The sequence below is a fragment of the Malaclemys terrapin genome, chromosome 1 (assembly GCF_027887155.1).
Source record: "Malaclemys terrapin pileata isolate rMalTer1 chromosome 1, rMalTer1.hap1, whole genome shotgun sequence".
NCBI lineage: Eukaryota > Metazoa > Chordata > Testudines > Emydidae > Malaclemys > Malaclemys terrapin.
This window is the reverse complement of record NC_071505.1, coordinates 355,048,283-355,068,538: the sequence shown is the minus strand read 5'-3', so window position 1 is coordinate 355,068,538 and position 20,256 is coordinate 355,048,283. Positions and strand designations below refer to the sequence as shown.

At 70.5% G+C, this 20,256-nt stretch overlaps 2 protein-coding genes across 2 annotated transcripts in view; one reads left to right on the top strand and one right to left on the bottom strand.

Annotated features, from left to right (window-relative positions):
* The window catches only part of FHIP1B (FHF complex subunit HOOK interacting protein 1B), a 33,084-nt gene extending 19,756 nt beyond the window's left edge, over positions 1–13,328 (top strand). The window contains exons 4-13 of the mRNA XM_054016078.1: positions 2,627–3,238; positions 4,259–4,417; positions 5,540–5,626; positions 6,262–6,429; positions 6,959–7,038; positions 7,723–7,889; positions 8,106–9,056; positions 11,363–11,541; positions 11,812–11,974; positions 12,955–13,328. Coding sequence (XP_053872053.1) covers positions 2,627–3,238; positions 4,259–4,417; positions 5,540–5,626; positions 6,262–6,429; positions 6,959–7,038; positions 7,723–7,889; positions 8,106–9,056; positions 11,363–11,541; positions 11,812–11,974; positions 12,955–13,211 — 2,823 coding nt within the window. The 3' untranslated portion in view covers positions 13,212–13,328. The remainder of the gene's footprint in view (positions 1–2,626; positions 3,239–4,258; positions 4,418–5,539; positions 5,627–6,261; positions 6,430–6,958; positions 7,039–7,722; positions 7,890–8,105; positions 9,057–11,362; positions 11,542–11,811; positions 11,975–12,954) is intronic.
* Positions 13,329–14,295: 967 nt separating this feature from the next.
* On the bottom strand, positions 14,296–16,321 carry C1H11orf42 (chromosome 1 C11orf42 homolog). The gene is made up of 3 exons (XM_054004806.1): positions 16,250–16,321; positions 15,021–15,690; positions 14,296–14,414 (listed from the first exon to the last, which is right to left on the bottom strand). Exons 1-3 carry the CDS (start codon positions 16,319–16,321, stop codon positions 14,296–14,298), a joined length of 861 nt encoding a protein of 286 aa, XP_053860781.1.
* Positions 16,322–20,256: the final 3,935 nt, after the last annotated feature.

The following is a 20,256-nucleotide window of genomic DNA, read 5'->3' as shown; positions in this document are numbered from 1 at the left end:
GGTCCTGCTCTCCCGCCAGGGCCGGCCATGTGGCTTCACTGCCTGCGTTCCACCCTGAGCTCTGCCCAGCGCGTCCGGCCAACGGGTCCCGGGGAGCCGTGTCCCCACTGCAGCCCCCCCCACCCCCTCCCGGGCAGGAGCTGTCTCCCCCCTTCCCCATTAACCAGCTGGGACCTGCAGTCCTCCTCCCCCTCCCCTGCGGAAGACCCACGCCCAGCTGGGAACTGGAGCCCCTCCTCCCCCTCCCCTGCTGGGAGCCGTGGCCTACCCCCCCACACGCCCGCAGGGTCCCTCTCCCTCCCCTTGCCCAGCTCGGGGGGAGGGGCTCCAGGTCCCAGTTGGTTAATGGGGAGGGGAGAGGCAGCTCCTGCCCGGGGGGGAGGGGTGGGCTGCAGTGGGGACACGGCTCCCCGGGGCCCGTTGGCCGGACGCGCTGGGCAGAGTTCAGGGTGGGACGCAGGCGGTGAAGCTGCATGGCCAGCCCTGGCGGGAGAGCAGGACGCCGGGGATCTGGCCAGCTGAGGGGGGGTGCAGGGAGTGCTCACGGGGGGGCCTAGATCAGCCCCTGGGATCCAGGACAGATGCCCAGCAAAGAGGCAGGGCTGTTGAATGCCCTGGCCGGCCGTGGCCCCGGTCTGGGGTCCGGGGTCTGGGCGGGGATCGCTGGGCTGGCGCTGGGTGCTGGGATGCTGGCACAACCCACAGGATCCGTCTCTGATGGGACCCTTAAGTGCACCAGACCCAACGGCTCTCACTTGCCCTCGGGGTGAGCCACGCAGCCCCCCCGCCTCCTGATACCGGGTCTGCGGCCCCCCTGATGCCCCCCATGAGCTCTGCCCTGGGGGAGCCAGGCCCTCGCCACAGAGATCAGTGCCTCGCGCCCAGCATGGGCAGCAATGCTCTCACAGCATCACCTCTGTGTCTTACCCTCCCGTGACAGCAGCCAGACCTTTCCCACCCCACTGGGCAAGAGGGGAAACTGAGGCGCACACAGGACTCCTAACATTACAACCCCCCTTTGTCCCAGAGGCCCCGTCTAAAAGCTGAGGGAAGCCATGGTCACACCGTGCCCGGCCCACCTCAGCATTTCAAACAGCCCCTCGCTCAGCGTGTGCTGCCCTTCCCCCTCGCTCAGCGTGTGCTGCCCTTCCCCCTCGCTCAGCGTGTGCTGCCCTCCCCCCTTGCTCAGCGTGTGCAGCCCCCCTCGCCCTCCTCCCTCGCTCAGTGCGTGCCCCTCCCCGTGCCCTGCCCCCCACGCCCTCCCCCCTCCCTCAGTACATGCTGCCCCCCCCGGGTCCTCCCCCCTTGCTCAGCGCGTCCCCCCCTGCCTTGCCCCGCTGCTTAGCGTGTGCTGCCCCCTGTGTCACGGAGTGCGGGGACGTCAGGGCCCTGCACCCCTCTTCCTGCAATTCATTGTGATTCTCAGCCAGCCAGTAACACGGAGGGTTTACTGGACAGTAGGAACGCAGTCTACAGCAGAGCTTGTAGGTACAACCAGGACCCCTCAGTCAAGTCCTTCTGGGGGGTTCAGGGAGCTTAGACCCCAGCTTGGGGTTCCCTGCGTTGCACCAAACTGAAACTAAAAACTCCTCCAGCAGCTCTCTCCCCACCCCCCCCATCCTCTCCTTTGTTCAGTTTCTGGCCAGGTGTCACCTCCCCACCCCCTCCTGGCTCAGGTTACAGCTCAGGTAACTTCCTTATCTCCCCTGCAACATTCCCAGGTGAAATCTGCCCGCTCCCTGTTCCCTCACAGCCTGCGCCCTGCTCCCCCCCCCCCGTGCCCTCCCCCTCGCGCGTGCCCCTCCCCGTGCCCCGCCCCCCCCCCCACTCAGCATGTGCTGCCCTCACTCCGTGCCTGCCGCACCCTGCCCTGCTGTCACGGGGTCCCCGGCCGATGCTCTGGAACTGCTCCCCACAAAGCCAGTCAGGACTTTGGGGAGCCTCCTCTCCCTTGGGGCAGACTGTCTTCAGGGCAAGAAGCTCACACGGCTTCACCTCCTGGGTCTGACCTTGGAGCATTCAGCATCTACCCCTCCGTGCGCTTCCCACAGCGAGTCCGTACAGGCTGGGTCCTGGGGAAGCCAGAGGGTCCTGCACCCCCCACTTTGCAGTCAGACGTGACTCTTGGCCAGCCAGTAACACAGAGGTTTATTAGATGACAGGAACACGGTCTAACACAGAGCTTGTAGGTACAGCGGCGAACGGGACCCCTCGGCCGGGTCCATTATGGGGTTCAGAGAGCCAGACACCCCCGTCTGCCCTCCCTCCCCATCCCCAGGTAGCTCCAACTGAAATCCCCTCCAGCCCCTCCTTCTCCCGGCTTTGTCTCTTTCCTGAGCCAGGAGGTCACCTGATCTCTTTGTTCACCTTTAGCTATTACCTTGCAGGGGGGGAAGGGGCCCTGGCCATTAGTTGCCAGGCAGACAGAGTGTCAGTGATTTATGCACCCTGGTCTTTCCCCACCACCTAGAGACTTAAGAAATGCATGGGGGAAACTGAGGCACACACACAGTATTCAGAGGAAACATTAAGAACGGTCCCACTTCATCACACCTGCCCATACAGCGTGTGCCCCCCCCTCAGCGCCCGCCGCCCCCCCGCTCAGCGCCTACTGCTGTCTCCCCAGGTACTGAGGATCCTGGAGACGCGGGGCCCCAGGCCGGGCCCGGGCACGGCGGACGACGCGAGCGCCGTGCGGAACAACACCTACCAGATGCTGACGCTGCTGGCGGAGGAGCGGGCGGGCGCCGGGGCGGGCGCGGGGCCCATCCTGCAGCTGGTGCTGACGGAGAATCTGCTCGAGCGCCTCCTGCACTGGCACCTGCAGCGGGACAGCGGCGAGGAGCAGCGGGCGGAGCAGCTGAAGCTCTACGAGATGCTGATCAGCCAGAGCCACCAGCCCCTGCTGCGCCACCCGCCCGTGCGGCGCCCGCTGCTCCACCTGCTGAGCCTGTGCGCCGAGCCGGCCTCGCCCGCCCTGCAGACCAGCCTGGTGCTGCTGCTCAACCAGCTCTGCGGCTGCGTGGCCAAGGAACCGGCGCTCCTGGAGCTCTTCTTCCACCGGCCCACGGAGCAGGGCCCCGGCGACCTGCTGCTCTTCTCCCTGCTTGTCCCCTTCATCCACCACGAGGGGCCCACGGGGCAGCAGGCCCGCGACGCCCTGCTGCTGCTCCTGGCCATGGCCGCCAGCAACCACGCCGTGGCCACCTACATCACCGGCAGCTCCTACTTCTGCCCGGTACGGTCCCACGCGGTCCTGCGCCCGGGCTGCTCCCCAGCCGGTCCCACGGGGCCCCTCCCGGCCGGAGCCAGGGGGACGGGCCGGCCCCAGGGGTTCCTCCCGACCAGTGCCGCCGGAGCCAGCCCCAGGGGCCCCTCCCGGCCGCAGCCAGCGGGACGGGCCGGCCCCAGGGGCCCCTCCCGGCCGGAGCCAGCGGAGCCAGCCCCAGGGGCCCCTCCCGGCCAGAGCCAGGGGGACGGGCTGGCCCCAGGGGCCCCTCCCGGCCAGAGCCAGTGGAGCCAGCCCCAGGGGCCCCTCCCGGCCGGAGCCCGGGGGACGGGCTGGCCCCAGGGGTCCCTCCCGACCAGTGCCACCGGAGCCAGCCCCAGGGGTCCCTCCCGACCAGTGCCGCCGGAGCCAGCCCCAGGGGCTCCTCCCGACCAGTGCCGCCGGAGCCAGCCCCAGGGGCTCCTCCCGGCCAGTGCCGCCGGAGCCAGCCCCAGGGGCTCCTCCCGACCAGTGCCGCCGGAGCCAGCCCCAGGGGCCCCACCCGGCCGGAGCCAGTGGGACGGGGGCTTGTGCATGCTGTGGCTGACTCCTGGCAGGGGCGCTCCGGGGGGCTGGCAGGGCACCTCCTCTGGCCCATCACTGCAGCATCAGTGCCCCCTGGGGCAGGCCACGGAGGCCCACAGAGATGTGGTGACTCAGCCCAGGTCGGGGCCCGGTCCCCCAGCTTCCAGCCCGGTTGTGTTCAGTGCGTCCCCCGTGCCCCTGCCCTGCACAGCAGCTGGTGAGCCTGGCCCGTGTGGGGGACCCAGAACGGGGTCCAGCCGAGTGCCCAGCCTGGCCCTGAGCTCCCTGCTGGGCGCAGAGTGGCAGGGTGCCAGTGTGTCCCTGCCCAGATGCTGGCCCTGGCCCCTCTCCACCTGCCTCCCCATGTACTGGGGGAAGCGTCTGTCAGGGCAGCACCTGGCACCAGGTGCCCACTGCTGGGGGCTCTCCCTAACCATCAGCCTTTCGCCGCTCCTGTGCCCCCAGGTCCTCGCCACGGGCCTCAGCGCCCTCTACTCCTCGCTGCCCCGCAAGATCGAGGTGCGGGCGGACGACTGGCACTGCCTGCGCCGCGAGGACTGGATGGGGGTGCCTGCCCTCGTCCTCTTCATGAACTCGCTGGAGTTCTGCAACGCCGTCATCCAGGTGGGCAGGCCGCAGCCTGCGGGTGCCCACCTCAGCCAGCTCTGCCCAGCACTGTACCCACCCCGAGATCCCCTTCCCAGCCGGGGGCTGCCCGGCACTGTGCCCGCCTCAGCAAGCCCTGCCCAGCATTGTGCCCACCTCAGCCCATCCTGCCTGGCATCGTGCCCACCTCAGCCAGCCCTGCCCAGCACCGTTCCTGCCCCTAGAGCCCCTTCCTGGCCGGGGGCTGCCCAGCACCGTGCCTGCCCCGAGAGCCCCTTCCTGGCCGGGGGCTGCCCGGCACCGTGCCCGCCTCAGCCAGCCCTGCCCAGCATTGTGCCCACCTCAGCCCATCCTGCCGGGCACCATGCCCACCTCAGCCAGCCCTGCCCAGCACCGTTCCTGCCCCTAGAGCCCCTTCCTGGCCGGGGGCTGCCCAGCACCGTGCCTGCCCCGAGAGCCCCTTCCTGGCCGGGGGCTGCCCGGCACCGTGCCCGCCTCAGCCAGCCCTGCCCAGCATTGTGCCCACCTCAGCCCATCCTGCCTGGCACCGTGCCCACCTCAGCCAGCCCTGCCCAGCACCGTTCCTGCCCCTAGAGCCCCTTCCTGGCCGGGGGCTGCCCAGCACCGTGCCTGCCCCGAGAGCCCCTTCCTGGCCGGGGGCTGCCCGGCACCGTGCCCGCCTCAGCCAGCCCTGCCCAGCATTGTGCCCACCTCAGCCCATCCTGCCTGGCACCGTGCCCACCTCAGCCAGCCCTGCCCAGCACCGTTCCTGCCCCTAGAGCCCCTTCCTGGCCGGGGGCTGCCCGGCACTGTGCCCGCCTCAGCCAGCCCTGCCCAGCACCGTGCCCACCCCGAGATCCCCTTCCCGGCCGGGGGCTACCCAGCACCATGCCCACCCCGAGATCCCCTTCTCGGCCGGGGGCTGCCCAGCACCGTGCCCACCCCGAGATCCCCTTCTCGGCCGGGGGCTGCCCAGCACCGTGCCCACCCCGAGATCCATCTGCCCCACTACACCCTTCTCCTGGTGCGGAGCGGAAGCTGTGGCCCAGATCGCAGTGTCTGGCTGTGCTGGGAGGGACCCAGGCGTGCTGCAGTCCCTGCTGTCGCTGGGAGCCCACTCTGAGCTCTGTGCTCCTGCAGGTTGCCCACCCGCTGGTGCAGAAGCAGCTGGTGGATTACGTCCACAACGGCTTCCTGGTGCCCGTGATGGGCCCAGCCCTGCACAAGGTAGGCCCATAGCCGGGGGGGCTGCTAGCATGGGTAATGCGCTCCGCTCTTGCCTGACCCCTGGGGGCTTCTGGCCCCCTGGCCTGGCTCAGCTGCTGCGGGGGGGGTGGGGGTCTCTCCGGTAGCCGAGCCCTGCGGTGGGGGGTGTCCCTGGTGGCCGAGCCCTGCGGCTTGGGGGGAGTGTCCGGGCGGCCGAGCCCTGCGGCTAGGGGAGTTGTCCCGGGTGCCCGAGCCCTGCGGTGGGTGGGGTCCCTGGCGGCCGAGCCCTGCGGCTAGGGGGGTTGTCCCGGGTGCCCGAGCCCTGCGGTGGGTGGGGTCCCTGGCGGCCGAGCCCTGCGGCTAGGGGGGTTGTCCCGGGTGCCCGAGCCCTGCGGTGGGTGGGGTCCCTGGCGGCCGAGCCCTGCGGCTAGGGGGGTTGTCCCAGGTGCCCGAGCCCTGCGGTGGGGGGTGTCCGGGCGGCCGAGCCCTGCGGCTAGGGGGGTTGTCCCGGGTTTCCGAGCCCTGCGGTGGGTGGGGTCCCTGGCGGCCGAGCCCTGCGGCTAGGGGGGTTGTCCCGGGTGCCCGAGCCCTGCAGCGGGGGTGTCCCCGGCGGCCGAGGGGGGTCCCGGCAGTATGGCTGAATGGCTGTCCCGCAGACGGCGGTGGAGGAGCTGATGGCCAGCACGGCGTACCTGGAGCTGTTCCTGCGCAGCGTCAGCGACCCGGCCCTGCTCCAAACCTTCCTGCGCTTCATCCTGCTTCACCGGCATGACCACAGCACCATCCTCGACACGCTCGTCGCCCGCATCGCTGCCAACTCCCGGGTACGGCCCCCAGCTCCCGGGGATGGGCCCCCAGCACCTCTCAGCTCCCTCCAGCTCCCGGGGACGGGCCCCCAGCACCTCTCAGCTCCCGGGGACGGGCCCCCAGCACCTCTCAGCTCCCTCCAGCTCCTGGGGATGGGCCCCCAGCTCCTGCGTATGGGCCCCCAGCACCTCTCAGCTCCTGGGGACGGGCCCCCAGCACCTCTCAGCTCCCTCCAGCTCCTGGGGATGGGCCCCCGCCCTCCTCCCAGCTCCCCGGGACAGGCCCCCAGCTCCCGGGTAGAGGCTCGCAGCTTACCTCAGCTCCTAGGGACGGGCCCTGCCCTTCCCCCAGCTCCCTGGTTCGGGGTTCCAGGGGCCTGTCCCCCCAAGTGCTCAGCTCCCTGGGGGACGTGCCGAGGGGCCGGAGCTGGCCACGGTGCTGCCCCGCTGCTAGTGCTGGCAAGGGCCAGGAGCCAGCCTGGGCCGCCTAGTGCCTGCCATGGGGCCAGCCCTCCTGCCCGCCTAATCCCTCCCTCTCTCCCCCCAGCTCTGCATGGTGTCTCTGAGTCTCTTCCGCACGCTGCTGAACCTGAACTGCGAGGACGTGATGCTGCAGCTGGTACTCAGGTGAGCCGGCGGCTGCGTCCTGCCTTCCAGCCGGGAGCCCTGCCCCGCTCTGCCTCTCTTTCCCTGTCTGCCAGGGAGGGCCTAGAGCGGAGGCTCTCCAGCCGCGCCATGGCTCCTGGCTGGCCTGTGTTGGGCCCCGAGGGCTGCCGGAGCAGATCCTGGCCCTGGCTGCTTCCTCCCAAAGCGAACAGGCCCCGGGCCCCCCTCGCTAGCCGGCCCGGCTGTCAGGGTGCGCCTTCCCCGGCCCAGGCCTGGAGCACCCAGGGGCTGGCGTGGGGCAGGGGCTAGCAGGAGGGGGGAGGAGCTGCCCCGGGGCTGGTGGGCGGCGTGTCCCAGGGATGTGCAGCAGGCACGGCCAGTTCCCAGTGGCGCAGGGGGCGGTGGCCATCTGAGCAGGGCCTGGAGCTGGCTGCGGCTGGGGGCCCTGGAGAGCCCCCCAAGCTCCTGCAGAAGCCCCAAGCCCCTCCGGGCTGGGGACAGGGCTGGGGGCGCGTCACCCGCGGGGCCCCAGAGGGGAAGCGTGGAGCACACTGCCCCCTAGTGCCCGCTCCTGGCATGGCTCTGCTCTGGCTGCCCACTCAGCCTGGGAACATCGGGCGCCTGCCCCCCGATGGGCTGAGAGCGGGGCCTGGGCAAGCCCTGGTGGGACGGCCTGGTGTGATCGGGCTGCTCCACTGCCCCCAGGTACCTGATCCCCTGCAGCCACGTCATGCTGAGCCAGAGGCGGGCGGTGAAGGACCTGGACATCTACGGCAAGACGGCCGCCAAGTTCCTGTCGCTGATCCCGCGCTGCTGCCGGGCCGAGAGCCTGCCCGCGCCCGACCGGGAGGAGCACGCCACCTGGGCCAAAGGTGGGCCGGCCCCTTTCCCTGTGGGGAAGGGGGCCCTTGGCGTGGTCTCTGGGGGTGCCCAAGCGGTGGCTGTTGGGGGCTGGCCCGCGGGAGTCAGGCCGGTGGGAGGTGCCCACCTGGGAGATGGGGGTGCTGCTCGGGGTGCCTAGCGGTGAGCTCCGTGGGCAGGTCTCCATTTCCCCCCGATAACGCTCCCTCTCGGCTCTCTCCTCGCAGCCCACGGGAGCCCCACCGTGGACACCTCCTCCGTGGTCACCGTGCCCAAGCCCTCCACGCCCTCCCGCCTCGCCTTCTTCATGCGCCAGCAGAGCTGCAGCTCGGAGGCGGGGAGCCCGGCGCCCCGCTCGCCCGGCCTGGCCACGCCCAGCGGGAGCCCCTCCCACCGCCCGGCCCGGTGGGAAGAGGTGGCGGAGCTGGACGGGAACTACCTGGAGTACTTGCGGGACGCTCAGCTCAGCGTGGAGCAGTGCGTGCTGGCCTGCCGCGTCTGGTCAGCCCCCTACGATGGGGAGCAGCCTAGCGCCGGCCCCCCCGGCCCCGCCACCCCGCGCACTAAGAAGAGGGGCCTGCCAGAGGAGGGCGGGGGGCCGGCCGGGGCCCCCAGCAGCAGTGAGCCTAGCGCTGGCCCCCCCGTGCCCAACGTTGAGGACTCGGCCCCCCTCCTGAACGGGGCCCCCGGGGCGGAGCCGAGCCGGCCCAGCAGGCCGGACGGGAACGTGGTGGTGAAGAAGGTGCGCCGGGGCACCCCCTTCACCTGCTCGGAGCGGGAGCTGAGGGGGCTCAAGGCCCAGGCGGAGAACGGCTCCCCCACCAGCCCGGCCCCGGCCCCGGCCTGGGAGCAGCCGTCCGTGGACTCCCTGATCGACGAGCTGCTGGCCCGGGCGCCCAGCGAGCCCAACGGCTCCAGCCTGAGCATCGAGAGCTTCTCGCGGGAGCTGCGGGAGCTGGAGGCTGAACTGCAGAGTGGGGCTGGGCAGCCCCCCGCCTCGCCCGCCGGGCCCCTCTCCCGGGAGGAGGAGGAGGAGGCTGACGAGAGGTTTGCTGAGCGCCCGGCTCCCCTCGTCTCTGGGGGGGCCCCAGTGCAGCCCCGGCCACCGGAGCCCCTGGCCCAGCTTGTCAGCAGCCCCCTGCGCACTCCGGGGCAGCCGCCCAGCCATCCCTTCACAGGTGAGTGTGGGCGGGGCCGCATCCCGGGTCCCAGCGCCGGTGCCAGAGCCTGGCTAATGGCCTGCGATGGACCTGTCCCCTCTAGGGGGCGCTGGCTCCCATCCGGGCCAGGGCAGGGACTGGCTGGGGTGGGGTATGGGGACATGGGGCCTGTTGAGAGGAGGAAGGGTAAGTTGGGGGCTGGAGGACGAAAGGGTGGGATGGGCTGGAGCGTCCGGTGGGCAGGGTGGGGGCTGGTGTGGGGTGGGGGCCAGTGCCCCAGTGAGCAGGGCAGGGTGGGGGGCCAGGGGCTGGTGGGCAGGGCAGGGTGGAGGCTGGTGTAATGATGCGGTTCTGGCGGGACCCAACTGAGAGTGCCAATGCAGGACAAATCGCTCAGAGCAGGGCACTCACGGCCCCAGGCTGGGGTCCCTTGGCACACTCAGGCACCAAACCAGCCAGACTAAGAGGACTTCGGTCTCACCCCACGGGCGAACCACACGTCACACAAGCAATTCCCTCAGACACTCCAGTATCACCACCAGCGCCACTCGTTACAGGGATGAATGGTTAGGAAAACCAATACCCCAGTAACAGAAAAAAGGTTCTCCTGATCCCAAAGGACCAAGCCCCAGACCCAGGTCAATATACAAATCAGATCTTACCCACAAATCACGCTGTTGCCAATCCTTTAGAATCTAAAATCTAAAGGTTTATTCATAAAAGGAAAAAGATAGAGATGAGAGTTAGAATTGGTTAAATGGAATCAATTCCATACAGTAATGGCAAAGTTCTTGGTTCAGGCTTGCAGCCAAGATAGAATAAACTGCAGGTTCAAATCAAGTCTCTGGAACATCCCCAGCTGGGATGGGTCCTCAGTCCTTTGCTCAGAGTTTCAGTTTATAGCAAAGTCCCTCCAGAGGTCAGGAGCAGGATTGAAGACAAGATGGAGGAGATGCAGCAGCCTTTTGTATCCTCTGCCAGGTGGCTTGTGCTTCCTTTGTCTCAAATACAAGCTACCCAGCACATGGCCTGGAAAAACCTTAGAGTTCTGTCCATAGGCGTGTGTCGCGGTGTGTGGGGGACTCAGGGCCCTGCACCCCCCATTTCCTGCGATTCACCAGGACTCTCAGCCAGCCAGTAAAGCAGAAGGTTTATTTAGACGACAGGAACACAGTCCAAGACAGGTCTTGCCGACACAGACAACAGGACCCCCCTCAGTTAGGTCCATCTTGGGGTCCCCGGGCGCCCCAGCCCCCTTGGGAGATCAGAGCCCTGTCTGCCTCCCAGCCATGTCACCAGCCAGCCCTGAAACTCTGCCTTCAGCGACCCCTCCCACAGCCTTTGTTCAGTTTCCCGGGCAAAGGTGTCACCTGGCCTCCAACCCCTTCCTGGGTTCTCATGTTACATGCTCAGGTGTTCTCCGTCGGTCAGTCTCCCACCCCCCAATGCAGACTATCCTAGCCACACTCCCCTGTCAGCATTCACACACCACAGTAAGAACAGTCCCAGTTCGTCACAGCATGTCCCTGCCTTGCTGAGCACAAGGGTATCTGCCTTCTCTCAGTGGGGCAGTTGTAGCTGATGGTCCTTAATGGGCCATCCAGCAGACTAAGCAGAGCTGACACCAACTTGTCTGGGGTGTCTCCGAGCAGCACAGCACAAGTTTGAACTACAGACAGTCTAGAGCCAATACTTATAACTTGAAATACAAAAATGATACATGCACACAGATCACATAATCATAACCAGCAAACCAGAACCTCCTCATAGGCACCTTACTTGATCTCCTTTGGACAAGATTTGGGGCCACTACAGGACCTTGGTTGCAACAGTGATCTATATGGTCCCAGTTTGTGTCAATAACATGACAGCTGGCACTCGGCAGGCAGGGGGAGGCTGGCACCTGGCAGGGGCTCGTGGGCAGGCTGGCACCCGGGGGGGCAGGGGCAGGCGGGGGCCCAGCGGGCAGGGGGAGGCTGGCACCTGGAGGGCAGGGGCAGGCATGGGCCCGGCGGGCAGGAGGAGGCGGGGTCAGGCGGGGGCCCAGCAGGCATGGGGAGGCTGGCACCCAGTGGGCAGCTGGCACCCGGGGGGCAGGGGCAGGCGGGGGCCTAGCGGGCAGGGGGAGGCTGGTGCCTGGAGGGCAGGGGCAGGCATGGGCCCAGCGGGCAGGGGAGGCGGGGGCAGGCGGGGGCAGGCGGGGGCCCGGCAGGCATGGGGAGGCTGGTGCCCGGGGGGCAGGTGGGGGCCCAGCGGGAGGAAGGGGGAGGCAGGGCCGGCAGGGGCCTGGTGGGCAGGCCCTGGTGACACCGTGCCCCGCGCAGGTCCCTTCGTGGCCGTGCTGCTGGCGAAGCTGGAGAACATGGTGCAGAACTCGCTGTACGTCAACGTGCTGCTGACGGGGCTGGTGGCGCGACTCGCCTGCTACCCGCAGCCCCTGCTCCGTTCTTTCCTGCTCAACACCAACATGGTCTTCCAGCCCAGCGTCAAGTCCCTGCTGCAGGTACCGCCCGGGCATGGCCCCTGCCCGCTCTTGGGGTCCTGGGGTCCCTGCTGGGCCTCGCAGCTCGGTGGCAGGGCAGTGACCTGCGGGCGGGGGGCACCCAGATTGCTGGGGGGTTCCAGGGCTTGGGGCTGAGCCAGTGGGGAGCCCCTGCCCAGGGCTGCAGGTTCTGGGGTCATCGTATGCTGCCCCTTGGCATCCCCACAGCCTGGCCTGGCGCAAGCCGTCGCTGGGGCCCCCTGCCTGGGCACTGAGCCGCCTGCCTTGCAGGTCCTGGGCTCGGTGAAGAACAAGATCGAGAGCTTTGCCGCCAGACAGGACGACTTCCCCGCCCTGCTCTTCAAAGCCCGCAAGTACCTGCTCGCCCGCGGCCAGCTGGACTGGGCCGACGCCCCCAACGCCGCGCCGGCCCTGCGCCGCTCGGAGACGCTGGGTAGGGCTGGGGCACGGGGGGGAGGCAGGCGGGGGGCTGCCACCTGCTTCGGGCCCCCCTGGCACCGTGCTCGGGCTGTATGTAGCAGGGTTGCCAAACTCACCCTGCCCCCGGCCGCTGAGCCAGCCCATCCCTGTGGGCACAGGGTTCCCTGCTGTGACCATTCCCCCGGCCCGGCTTCCCCGGCCCGGCTCCCCCAGTGCAGCTTCCCCGGCCCGGCGCCCTCACCCAGCTCCCCCGGCCCGGCTCCCCCAGTCTGGCCTCCCCGGCCCGGCGCCCCCAGCATCAGCCCCCTCTGGGTCATACTCGCTGGGGTCAGCCCCTCGGCTCCCCCCCAGGGACCGACCCTTGGAGCTCCCAGCCCCCGCGTCACGCCGGGATCCCCCTCAGCGAGTCCCCCTGGTGGGAGCCCGGCGGGAGACTTGTCCCCAAAGGGAGCCCGGCACTCCCCTGCCTGACTCTGCAGTGACTCTGCCGGTGGGAACAGCAGGGGGGTGCCTGGGGGTCTGGACGCAGCGCACAGTCCTGGGTTAGCGCCGGGTCGGATCAGAGCCCAGAGCCCCCCGGCCCAACTGTAATCCCCCTCCAGGAGTGTGTCCAGCTGACTCCCTTCTCTGCCCCCCCGGGAGCCAGGCCCGGCTCACTCCCCGCGCTCTGCCCCCCCCGGGAGCCAGGCCCGGCTCACTCCCCACGCTCTGCCCCCCCGGGAGCCAGGCCCGGCTCACTCCCCGCGCTCTGCCCCCCCCTCCCCCCCAGGAGCCGGGCCCGGCTCACTCACCGCGCTCTGCTCCCCCCCCGCCCCCCGGGAGCCAGGCCCGGCTCACTCCCCGTGCTCTGCCCTCCCAGAGCTGGGCCCGGCTCACTCCCCGCGCTCTGCCCCCTCCCCCACCCCCCGGAGCTGGGCCCGGCTCACTCCCCGCGCTCTGCCCCCCCACCTCCCCTGGGAGCCGGGCCCGGCTCACTCCCCGCTCTGCCCGCAGTGAAGAGCCGCAAGCCGTCCATCGGGGAGCTGATCCTGCGACACGCCAACAGCCCGACGCGGGCGCGGCAGGCGGCCCAGCTGGCGCTGCAGCAGGTGCGGGAGGCGCCGGCCGGCGCAGAGAAGCAGAGCGAGGCGCTGCGGGTGAGGAACGCCGTGTACTGCGCCGTCATCTTCAGCGAGTTCCTCAAGGAGCTGGCGGCCATCGCCCAGGCCCACGCGGTCACCTCGCCCTTCCTGCTGGAGCCCGAGGAGTGAGGGTGCCCGCCGGCCCCGGCGCCCGCCGGCCGGGACTCGCCGTTTTAACCTGCCCTCAGGACACGGACCTTAATTTATTGGGGGGGCGGGGGGGCTGCACTGCGGATAAAGGAGAGTGTCCCTCTGCCTGGTGTATGTGTGCGTGTGTGCAGGGCCCCCACCCCTCCGGGCTGCCCCCTGCTTCCCCCCCGCTGCCCTGCCCCATGGGCTTCCTCCCACTGCCCCCACAACCCCCTGCTGCAGGCTGCCCCCCGTCTTCCTCCACGACCCCCTGCCCAGCGGGCTGCCCCCCCCGTCTACCCCCACACCCTCCTGCCCTTTGGCTGCCTCCATGACCCCCTGCCCGTGGGCTGCCCCATGGTTCTCTGCCCCACCTGGCAGCTTAGAAAGGGGCCCAGCAGAGTGGCAGGGACATTGGGGGTCTGGACCCTGCCGCGCAGCGGGGAATACTCTGTGCCCAGGCCCACTCACCCAGTGAAGGCTGAGGGGTGCAGGGTCACCGGCTGTGCCAGGCCAAAAGAGAACGTGGCACTGCGGTCAGCCCTCTCCCCCCCACCCTGTGCCAAGGCACCTGGCTGGGCCCTGCACCACCGGCCGTGTGCTCCCTGCCTCAGGCCTTCGCTCCCCCAGGGGCTCCGGACGCCTGGGTTCCCGTTCTGGGCCCTTGGGCAGGGCCCTTCCCCCTCGGAGCCTCCGCCCTCCCCACTTTAATGGGCGACTCCCCCACCGGGCCCTGCCCCGCAGCTGGGGCCGAGGGGGGGGTTGCCATGCAGGGAGCAAAGGCCCTGGCCTGAGGGACCTGCTGCCAGCAGCACCTTGGGGGTGTGGGGGGAGGACACTGCCCTGGGGCCTGCCCAGCCCTGCCCTGGGCCCTCCCCTGGGGCGTGCCCAGCCCTGCCCTGGGACCTGCCCTGCCCTGGGACCTGCTCTGCCCTCCCCTGGGGCCTCCCCTGGGCCCTGCCCTGCCCTCCCCTCCCCTGGGTTCTGCCCTGCCCTGTCCTGGGCCCCCAGGACACGCAGACGCGCCCAGCTGGGTTCAGTGCAGATGCCGTGTTTCATGGCGGGCCGGGGTTCGGGGCCCGGCTCAGCCGTCGCTGTCGGACTCGGTGCTCGGCAGCAGGGGCAGGGACATGGCATGCCGGTCGGGGTCTCCGCGCCGGGGGGCGGCTGGCTGGGCGCGGCGCCTGGCGAATGGCCACTTCCCTGAGGGCAGAGAGGGGGCTGGTCTTGCAGGGCGCTTAGGGGTCCGTACTGCCCTAGGGCAGGCACTGGCTGGGCGTGCTTCAGCCCAGAGCTGAGGGGAGCCAAGTCAGGCTGCCAGCCGGACCCTGCCGGGGCTCCCTGAAATCCCCAGAATCCCCCACCCCTGGGCTGCCCTAAATAACCCCGTGCTCCCCACCCCCCCGAGCCAGGCAACCCCCGGGGCCGGGCTCAGTCCAGTGCTGCCTGCTCCGGAGTGAGGGCCAAGTCTGGGGCTGGTCCTAAGCCCCCCATGGCCCCCAGTGCCCCCAGCCCCCCATGGGCTCCCCAGTGCCCCCAGCACCCCAAGGGCCCCCCAGTGCCCATGGCCCCCACCCAGGCACGGTTACCTGTCCCCCAGCAGTGGCCAAGGCTGGGGCTGGCCCTACGATCCCAATGGCCCCCAGCACCCCAAGGGCCCCCCAGTGCCCCCAGCACCCCAAGGGCCCCCCAGTGCCCATAGCCCCCACCCAGGCCTGGTTACCTGTCCCCCAGCAGTGGCCAAGGCTGGGGCTGGCCCTACGATCCCCATGCCCCCCCCTCGAGACCCACGGCCCCCCCGCCCGTTACCTGTCCTGGCGGCCCTGCAGAAGGGGCTGCGGCCCTCGGGGCTGCTCTTGCTCTCGGCGGGAGGGGCCGGGGGCTCCGGCACGGGCAGCTTGAGCCAGGCGGCCCGGGCGGGCAGCGCAGGCCCCAGGGGTTTCTGGGGGCCAAGGAGGCCGCGGGGGCCGAGGGCGAACTTGAGGCAGCAGAAAGCGAGGGGCCGGGGCCCCGGCAGGCGCAGGGTGCGCTGGCATTGCCCCCGCCTGACGGCCAGCGCCAGCCCGCCGCAGTAGAAGACCTCATGCAGGAGGTAGAGGCTGTGCAGGCCGCGGAGCCAGGACAGGTCGGGGCGCAGGGCCAGCTGGCCGGGGCGCAGTGCCAGGAAGGCCACCTTCTTGTGCACGCTGGCCAGCTGCAGCTGGATGTGGCAGGGGGCGCCCGCCACCAGCCGCGTCTCCTCGTAGTGCGCCTCGCCCCGCGCCCTGTATTCCCGCGTGCAGCACGCCAGCGCCCCCGGCTCCAGCCCCTGCTGCACCAGCTGCGCCAGCGCCCCCACTGGCACCAGGGGCCGGGCCCGGCCCAGCAGCCGCCGCGCCCGGCCCGGCTTCCTCACCAGCACGCTCAGCAGGTCGTAGGCCGCCGCGTCCTCCAGGAAGGGCACGGGCACCGCGACAGGGCCAAAGCGCTCCTCGACCACCTGCTGGGACGGTGCCGGTTGGAGGGGCTGGGGACGGGGACCCCTCGTGGGCCACCGAGCCACGCCGTCGCAGCCCAAAGGCTGGACTCCCCCCTCGCCCGGCCCAGAGCCGCAGCCCCTCTGGGGTGGGGCAGGGGGGCTGGTTCTATGAGGACCCTGCAGCCAGTGGTGAAATGTGACTGGCTCTGGTGTAGCGTGCACTGGCTGGTTATACGGGGACCCCTGGCTCGGCCCGGAGATGCGGCTGGCTCTGGGGTGGGGCATGGGGGGCTGGTTATATGGGGACTCCTGGTCCAGCACTGAGATGCAGCTGGCTCTGGGGTGGGGCACAAGGGCTGGTTATGACCCCTGGCCCAACCTGGAGATGTGGCTGGCTCTGGGGTGTGCCCCCAGCACCACAGTGGTGCTCTGCCCTCAGTGCACCTCAGGGGCTCCCTTCCCAGCACCGAGCAGCCTTGGTCTAGGCTCCCTCCGGGCTGGACGTGGGGCTGGGCATGTGACCCCCCCCACAGGCAGAACCTGGGCTGTGGCCTCTGCCCCCCGCCAACCATGCCCCCACCTTGTCTCTGATAAGCGCCCAGTTGGCATCGGCCTCCCCGATCTCCAGCGCCGAGGGCCCGCTGTCCGCCATGGTGGAGGGCCGGGCGTGGGGCTGCACTGGCCCTGCTCGGAGAGCCTAGGTCTGGGGCCCAGCTGGGTGTGGGGCCAGGCTGTGAGGTCACAAAGCGCTGCTGGCTCCATCACCCCCTCCCCCCCGCCTCAGGGCACTGCCAGGGGGTGCCCCCTGTGGGGGGACGTGGCTGGTGCCCTGGGTGGGGGGTGTGTGTGTGTCAGACCCTGCTGTGCGCCCCGCTCTGGCACTGTGTGGCCGGGGACCTGGGGATGGGGAGTTCCACAGGCCACAGGGGCACCGGGGGGGGGGGGGGCTGCAGCGTTGGGTGTGGCCCCCCCAGGCTCCTGGCCCCAGTTGGTGCAGGCCGGTCGGCACAGGGGCCACAGTCCCATGGCCCGGGGCAGGCAGGGTCACTGGGTCCCTGCCCCACGGCTTGGGGGCTGCAGCTGGAGCCAGGCCCTGACCCCGCCCCATGGCACTGCTGTGGGGATGGGGCGCAGCAGGTTGGGGACAGGAAGGGAGGGAGCCGGGGGGGGCAGCTCCCAGGGGGGAGGGCAGTTCACGGGGGGGGGGGCTGCTCAGCAGAGCATCTAACATTGCTGTAGCAGGAGCTGGAGTCTGTTTCGTGGCATTTGGGGTGATTTGGAGGGTCACAGCTGGGGGGGGCTGCACTGGGGTGTGGGGGGGATCAGGGGGGTGCTCACCCCTCGTAGTCAGTGACAGCCCCAGGCCCCACAGTCAGACTTTCACCTGACGTCCCAGCTGGGCCTCCCCTGGGCGTGTCCATCGGGAACGGACGGCAGTGGTTAACCAGCCCCCCCCGCCCCACCCCAGAGGTGGCTGCACCGGGCGAGGGGTCCGTGTCTAACCAGCCCCCCCCCGCCCCACCCCAGAGGTGGCTGCACCGGGCGAGGGGTCCGTGTCTAACCAGCCCCCCCCCGCCCCACCCCAGAGGTGGCTGCACCGGGCGAGGGGTCCGTGTCTAACCAGCCCTCCCCCCCCGCCCCACCCCAGAGGTGGCTGCACCGGGCGAGGGGTCCGTGTCTAACCAGCCCCCCCTGCCCCACCCCAGAGGTGGCTGCACCGGGCGAGGGGTCCGTGTCTAACCAGCCCCCCCCCCGCGCCCCACCCCAGAGGTGGCTGCACCGGGCGAGGGGTCCGTGTCTAACCAGCTCCCCCCCCGCGCCCCACCCCAGAGGTGGCTGCACCGGGCGAGGGGTCCGTGTCTAACCAGCCCCCCCCCCGCGCCTCACCCCAGAGGTGGCTGCCCCAGCCCCGGCAGTTTAAGGCCCATTCCCAGCAGGTGACGCTGGGCGGGGGCTCCCCCAGGCGCTGGAGCTGGGTGCAGAGGACACAACGTGGGACTCCCGGCGCCAGCCTGGGGCGCTGCCCGGGGGGGCCAGCTGGGCCCGGGGTGGGGCTGGGGTAGCAGCTGCCCGGGGGGACTCAGGTCCAGGATCCAGCACCCGGAGCCTGGCAGGAGGGAAGAGCAGGTGCCCAGCCAGGAGCCCCCCCCCCCGCCCAGCTCGTGGGGCCCCTCTGTGGGGCAGCGCCAGGTGTGAATGGGGCCTGGGGCGGTGCGGGCGTCGCTGAGAGCCAGGGCCCATGGTGGCAGAGGGGGCTGGGCAGGAGGTGGCCACCCTGGGCTCCCGCCAACCGTTGTGCGGCTCCCGGTGCCTGCCAGGCGGGGCCCCCACAGCAGCATCGGGCAGGCGGCCGGGAGGGCCCCAGCCCTGTTCCTGGCTCTGCCCTTGGCCCTGCAGCCCACATGCCGTGGGGCCCGTCCAGCGGGGCGTGGCTGGGCCACCATGGGGACAGCGCAGGGGCTAGGCCAGGGCCGTGACCCCCCAGCCAGGACAGCGTGTGGCCCCCGCAGCACCACGGGCCTCTAGTCGGCTCCAGCCCCATGTGAACGGCCACCTGGGTCTGGGCCCTGCCCTGTCCCCTCCCTGCCTGTCCCAGCTCTGCGCTGCCCCGCCCAGCCCAGCCCGTCCCGTCCCCGACCGTCCCGTCCCCGCCCGTCCCAGCTCTGCGCTGCCCCACCCAGCCCAGCCCGTCCCGTCCCCGCCCGTCCCGTCCCCGCCCGTCCCAGCTCTGCACTGCCCCACCCAGCCCATCCCTGCCCGTCCCAGCTCTGCGCTGCCCCACCCAGCCCATCCCGTCCTGTCCCCACCCAGCCCGTCCCGTCCCTGCCCGTCCCAGCTCTGCGCTGCCCCACCCAGCCCATCCCGTCCCGTCCCTGCCCGTCCCAGCTCTGCACTGCCCCACCCAGCCCAGCCCAGCCCGTCCCAGCTCTGCACTGCCCCACCCAGCCCATCCCGTCCTGTCCCCACCCAGCCCGTCCCGTCCCTGCCCGTCCCAGCTCTGCGCTGCCCCACCCAGCCCATCCCGTCCCGTCCCCACCCAGCCCGTCCCGTCCCTGCCCGTCCCAGCTCTGCACTGCCCCACCCAGCCCATCCCGTCCTGTCCCCACCCATCCCGTCCCGTCCCCGCCCGTCCCAGCTCTGCACTGCCCCACCCAGCCCATCCCTGCCCGTCCCGTCCCTGCCTGTCCCAGCTCTGCACTGCCCCACCCAGCCCATCCCTGCCCGTCCCGTCCCCGACCGTCCCAGCTCTGCACTGCCCCACCCAGCCCATCCCTGCCCGTCCCAGCTCTGCGCTGCCCCACCCAGCCCATCCCTGCCCGTCCCAGCTCTGCACTGCCCCACCCAGCCCATCCCTGCCCGTCCCGTCCCTGCCTGTCCCAGCTCTGCGCTGCCCCACCCAGCCCATCCCTGCCCGTCCCAGCTCTGCGCTGCCCCACCCAGCCCAGCCCGTCCCGTCCCTGCCCGTCCCAGCTCTGCCGTCCCATCCGAGCTCTGTCCAGCCCAGCCCGTCCCGTCCCCGACCGTCCCAGCTCTGCACTGCCCCACCCAGCCCATCCCGTCCTGTCCCCACCCGTCCCGTCCCTGCCCGTCCTGTCCCCACCCAGCCCATCCCTGCCCGTCCCAGCTCTGCGCTGCCCCACCCAGCCCAGCCCATCCTGTCCCCGACCGTCCCAGCTCTGCCGTCCCATCCGAGCTCTGTCCAGCCCCGCCCGTCCCGTCCCCACCCAGCCCGTCCCGTCCTGTCGCCGCCTGTCACGAAGTATTGGGGGACTCAGGGCCCTGCACCCCCGGCTTCCTGTGATCCACCATGACTCTCAGCCAGCCAGTAAAGCAGAAGGTTTATTTGGATGACAGGAATACAGTCCAAGACAGGTCTTGCAGGCACAGACAACAGGGCCCCCCTCAGTTAGGTCCATCTTGGGGTCCCAGGGCATGCCAGCCCACCCCCCTTGTGGGGTCAGAGCCATCTCTGCCTCCCAGCCATCTCTCCAGCCTGCTTCCAGCACTCTGCTTTCAGCGACCCCTCCCACAGCCTTTGTTCAGTTTCCCGGGCCAAGGTGTCACCTGGCCTCCAACCCCTTCCTGGGTTCTCCTGTTACACGCTCAGGTATTCGCCTTCGGTCAGTCTCCCACCCCCCAATGCAGACTATCCTAGCCACACTCCCCTGTCAGCATTCACACACCACAGTAAGAACAGTCCCAGTTCGTCACACCGCCCATCCCAGCTCTGCTGTCCCATCCGAGCTCTGTCCAGCCCAGCCTGTCCCGTCCCCACCCAGCCCGTCCCGTCCCCGCCCGTCCCAGCTCTGCGCTGCCCCACCCAGCCCAGCCCCTCCCGTCCCAGCTCTGCCGTCCCATCCGAGCTCTGTCCAGCCCGTCCCATCCCCACCCAGCCCGTCCACGGGCGCCAGTCGTAGCCACCGGCCCCGGGACGCGTCTCCGTCTGTTCTCTGCTGGGAATGTTGCCCAGGCCTCCTGGCCGTGGGGCGCATGGAGCGAGCCAGGGGCAATGGGAGGGGGGTGGGTTCGGGGCCCACGAGCCCATTGCATGCCGTGGGGGGGGGCTGGCAGATGCCCGTCGGGGGG